The sequence below is a fragment of the Oryctolagus cuniculus genome, chromosome 15 (assembly GCF_964237555.1).
Source record: "Oryctolagus cuniculus chromosome 15, mOryCun1.1, whole genome shotgun sequence".
NCBI classification, from domain to species: Eukaryota; Metazoa; Chordata; class Mammalia; order Lagomorpha; family Leporidae; genus Oryctolagus; species Oryctolagus cuniculus.
Window position 1 is genome coordinate 85128016 of NC_091446.1, and position 5048 is coordinate 85133063.

The 5048-nt window shown below is 59.3% G+C and overlaps 1 protein-coding gene across 1 annotated transcript; it reads right to left on the bottom strand.

Annotated features, from left to right (window-relative positions):
• Positions 1-248: 248 nt before the first annotated feature.
• On the bottom strand, positions 249-2583 carry FXYD4 (FXYD domain containing ion transport regulator 4; the record flags this gene model as incomplete). Its single annotated transcript, XM_070058140.1, is given in 4 exon segments — positions 249-272; positions 364-396; positions 1207-1267; positions 2457-2583. Coding segments are annotated over 3 exon segments (97 nt in total), but the record flags the coding sequence as incomplete, so codon positions are not given.
• Between the last annotated feature and the right edge of the window lie 2465 nt (positions 2584-5048).

Sequence of the window (5048 nt, forward strand, 5' to 3'; positions counted from 1 at the left end):
AGCAGAGGCGGGGGGATGGCAGTTGAGAAAGGTCAAAGGTGAGATATCCGGGGGCCCAGCTCCCAGCCCTCCAAGCCCTTACTGCCTGAGTCTTCCTGAATGTCCTGTGGGCAGCCTGTGCCCCGCTGCAGTGAACCTCCCACAAAGATCAGGTTTAATCCTGGCTCCCTGTCATGTCTACACCACCCTCCAGAGGTCCAGGACAGGCAGGCCAGGGCAGCTGGGCAGTGGGGGACATTGGCGCTTACCATAGTAAAAGGGATTGTCTTCATCTGCAGGGAGAAAGAGAAAAAAAGAATCAGGACCAGAGTCAGGAAGGCAGGGTGTGGGGTCTTAGAGGGGGAAACGCAGGTCCTCACTCACCCAGCAGGTCGTTGGCATCCGAGGCAGGCAGGCCTGGGGGCAGGGGAGAGAAGCAGAGGAGGTGGCCAGAGCCCCCAGGTCAGCCCGCTGAGGAGGGGAGGGGACCCTCTTTGTGCCTTTCCCCAAATTGCATATGCTGAGAATTTCACCTTCTGCCCTAGGCTCTTGCCTCTTGCTATCATTCTTGCATACTGGGAGGGGTTTCAGTATCTTTTTACCCTCTTTTTTTTTTTTTTAAAGATTTATTTATTTATTTATTTATTTGAGAGGCAGAGTTACAGAGAGAGGGAGAGAGAGATCTTCTGTTGTTCATTGGTTTACTCCCCAAGTGGCCACAACGGCAGGAGCTGGGTCGATCCAAAGCCAGGAACTAGGGCTTCTTCCAGGTCTCCCATGTGGCTGCAAGGGCCCAAGCATTTGGGCCATCTTCTACTGCTTTCCCAGGCTTGTTAGCAAGGCATGGGATCAGAAGTGGAGCAGCTGGGCCTCGAACCGGCACCCATATGGGATGCCAGCATTGCTGGTGGTGGCTTTACCTGCTACGCCACGGCTCCAGCCTCCTTTTCACCCTTTCTTGAGACGTTTCCTTCCAGGGCCTGGCTACTTAGTCTTTGGAATAAACAGGGATAACTCTTCTGCTCCTGCCTTTTCTACTGTGCAGGACTGAGGAACCGCTGGAAGAATTCTCCCAATACCACCTTCTACCTGCCTGTCCTCCCACTGAGTCACAATAAAAGCATGTGTAGTGGACACTGGGCACCTCTAGGAGGCGCTGTTTGGCCTCCTCTGCCTTGGGTGGGGGTGGAGGAAGGTTCCACCTAGGGGCTGGGGGAACTCACCTACCTGCCAGTCCCAGGAGAAGGGCCCAGGTCCCTCGGTCCATGTCAGCGCTTGCAGGGCGGGGCTGTGGGGGAGTAAAGGGTGGGTTCAGCAAGACGAGACGGGTGAGGGGCAGAGCCTGGCATTGGTGAGAGTTGGGGTACAAAACCCAAGGGAGCACTTGCTAGCTTGGAATAGTGACAGCTGCAGAGATTGGGGAATGGGGGGGCGCACGGGTGGGGGATGGGGGCAGTCAGTTCCAGGTAAGGGCACACAGTGAACGCTGCAGAAGCTGCAGTTGCAATCCTCCCGGACCCACAAGGAAGAGGCCCTTATCAGCTCCGGTTTGGTTTTGTTTTAGAGAAAATAAGGGAGCTCCAGGAGCAGGCAATGAGATTCCTGCAGCCAAGTGCAGTCCAGGGTTGGACCCGCCCTTCAAACCCCACACGAAGGGGGCTGGTCTTCAGCCCCCCACCCCACTGTTCACAGAGGGAGTTAGGCTTGCTGTGGCTGGGGTGCGGCTTCCTCCTGTCCAGCGCCGGAGCTGCAGAGAACCCAGTGCTGCTACTGCTGCTGCAGGGAGAACCAGCAGCAGCGCCCAGGACCCTGCTCCAGGCAGCCCCACATTCCACTGGGAACCACCCCCCAGCCCAGGCCCTTATCCCCGGAGAGCTGGAGATAAGGTGCCCCCCCACCCCCACCCCCGTCAACTTTCTGTGTGTGGGCGGGCAGTCCTGCCAAGGGTTCAATGCCCAGGCCATCGTCACTCTCCCAGGGCCAGCTGGGTGACTCGCTGGGCCCCAGGGTCCAGTAAAACCAGGACAAGCGAGATAAATTCAGGGAGCTCCTGTTTGTCAGGTTTCATGACCGTGCCTAAGGCAGTGAACACATCCACAAACACACGGCCCCAGGGCTGCGCTTCTGAGCCTCCTCCACCCCGGGGTGGGGGGCTTGTGGACTCTGTCAGCCCCCACGGAAGCTGGCCTGCCTCTGTTCTTGGTCAAGTCCGCCCCGAGTTCCCAGATCACGCGGGTCCCAACTCCTACCCACATTATTCCAGGTTGCTGTTCAGGTGTCTTTCTGCCCCCCAAGACCCAAAGCTTCCAACCGCAGAGGGCTTCTGCTGCCACTTCCTGTCCTCAGCCCCACCCCCCAATAGGCACCTCTTCCTCAGAACCCCCTCCCGGGGGGCACCCCCACCCCCACCCCTTCTAAGACCCTGAACTCGCCCTCTCCACCCAGTAGTCTCAAAGCCCTAGCAGATGCCTGCTCACCTGAGCGCTCACCTGGGGCTGCAGGGCTGTGGATGGCCCAGCCCAGGTGGGTTCGCTCTTTAAAAACCCCAGGCGGCCCCGCCCAGGGCCACACAGCCAGCAGGCTGGAGGGAGCTGATCAGATTCCTTGAACTCCTGCAGCCACCCTCCCAACTTGTTCTTATGGACATGGCCTGCCTCCACCACACCCAGGGCAGGGCAGGGCAGGGCAGGGCAGGGCCGGCTCCTGGCCAGGCCAGCTCAGAGCTGAGGGATGAGCAGAGACGGGGAGCGGAATGGACTGGCCTGGGAGCCCCTCTGATCCTAAGTGGAGAGCTGGAGGAGGCAGGTTCCAGGCCTCTGGGTTCTTGCACCCACAGTGGGGTTCCAGAACTTCCAGGGCTCCCTGGGCTGGGTGCTCACTGGCAGGGAGGGCTGGGCCCACGGGCAGCCTTTGGGACCCCTCACCCTCTGACCAGACCCTGGCTCCACTTGGCCCAGGGCTTGTGGCTGGAATCAGAAAGGACCCAGGCCCAGGAGGCTTCTCGGTGCCTCTCCAAGGGGAAAGGGGCTCCGGCAGACTGGGCCATGCCTCTCTGCTCTGCTCTCCCTAGCCCAGGGACATTTGTCCTTGTCCGGGGGTATACAGAGGTGGCTGACAAGGAACTGGGGGGAGGGTCTCCAGCCTGGGCAGGCTGGAAGGGCGCTGCAGGTATAGAACTGGCCCCCAGGGCGCAGGGTCCGAGAGTGGCCCTAGGAGGGGACCTAGGGGGCTGAGTGGCCCAGGGACACTTGGGCTGGGTAGAGGGATCTCTCCCCATAACACAGAGTTCTCTGACCCCCTGGGAGGCACCCCAGCCAGATCTCCATGCAGCCCAGGTGCCCAGGGTGAGACTGGATGAGGGGGTGTGGCACCTGGGGACAGCTACAGGAGGCTGCCACGAAACCACGAAGCCCGAGTCGGCTCTGCTGGTACTGACCTGGAGGAATTTCCCACACACCTCTGCAGAGAGCAGGGGGCAGGGAGACCAGGCTGCCACCACGAGACAAAGCGGGGAAGATCAGTGACGCTCACCCCCCCCACACACACACACACTGCCCCACACCACACCATTTCCCTTGGGGACAAGGCCGCCATCAGCCTGGATCCTTTTGCCTAGTGCTTCTCATGGAGCTGCCTTCGCAGGCAGGGTGGCTCTCTGGCTGCCCTGCCTGGCTCCTGCTTCTTCTGTCCAGGTCTCCAGGTGTGTGCGTGTGTGTCCCCGCTGTGACACAGCATGGAGCTGGCAGTGTTTGAGCCCTCTGGGACCTGTCCCTCTAAGCTGGGTGACACTGAGACGGGCGGGGCCCACATTTCTGGGTCGCTTCGTCTACTGGAGGAGACGGGTAGGAATGCTGTTTTGGGGTCTTGTGCGGTGGTCTCTCGGGTGTGTGTCTTGGTTTTCCCTGTCATTCTTTTTTTAACATTTTTTTTTTTAATTTGACAGAGTTATAGACAGTGAGAGAGACACAGAGAGAAAGGTCTTTCTTCCGTTGGTTCACTCCCCAAATGTCTGCTACGGCCAGCGCTGCACTGATCCGAAGCCAAGAACCAGGTGTTTCTTCCTGGTCTCCCATGTAGGTGCAGGGCCCAAGCACTTGGGCCATCCTCCACTGCCTTCCCGGGCCACAGCAGAGAGCTGGACTGGAAGAGGAGCAACTGGGACTAGAATCCAGCACCCATATGGGATGCCGGCACCGCAGGCAGAGGATTAGCCAAGTTAGCCACGGCGTTGCCCCTCCCTCCCCTTTTAAGATGTATTTATTTTACTTGAAAGGTAGAGTTACAGAGAGGGAGAGGCAGAGGCCGTGAGAGACAGAGATCTTCCACCTGCTGGTTCATTCCCCAAATGGCTGCGATGGCTGGAGCTGAGCCAGACCAAAGCCAGGAGTCCGGAGCTTCTTCCAGATCTCCCATGCAGGTGCAGGGGCCCAAGGACTTGGGCCTGCTTTCCCAGGCCATAGCAGAGAGCGGGATCAGAAGTGGTGCAGCCGGGACTTGAACCAGCACCCATATGGGATGCCAGCACTGCAGTCCAGGGCTTTAACCCGCTGCACCACAGCACCGCCTCTCCCCTGTCATTTTTTTTTTTTTTTTTTTTTTTTTTTGACAGGCAGAGTGGACAGTGAGAGAGAGACAGAGAGAGAAAGGTCTTCCTTTTTGCCGTTGGTTCACCCTCCAATGGCCGCCGCTGCAGCCGGCGCACCGCGCTGATCCGATGGCAGGAGCCAGGATCCAGGTGCTTTTCCTGGTCTCCCATGGGGTGCAGGGCCCAAGCACCTGGGCCATCCTCCACTGCACTCCCTGGCCATAGCAGAGAGCTGGCCTGGAAGAGGGGCAACTGGGACAGAATCCAGCGCCCCGACCGGGACTAGAACCCGGTGTGCCGGCGCCTCAAGGCGGAGGATTAGCCTAGTGAGCCGCGGCGCCGGCTTTCCCCTGTCATTTTTAATCTCCCCGGGCTCTGTGTGTATGAGTGTGGGTGTGTACAGCTCTCCACATGGACCGACTCAACCTTCCTCGGACCCCTGAGCCCCTCGGTGCCTCTGACAGGAGAGGAAGAATCCCACATT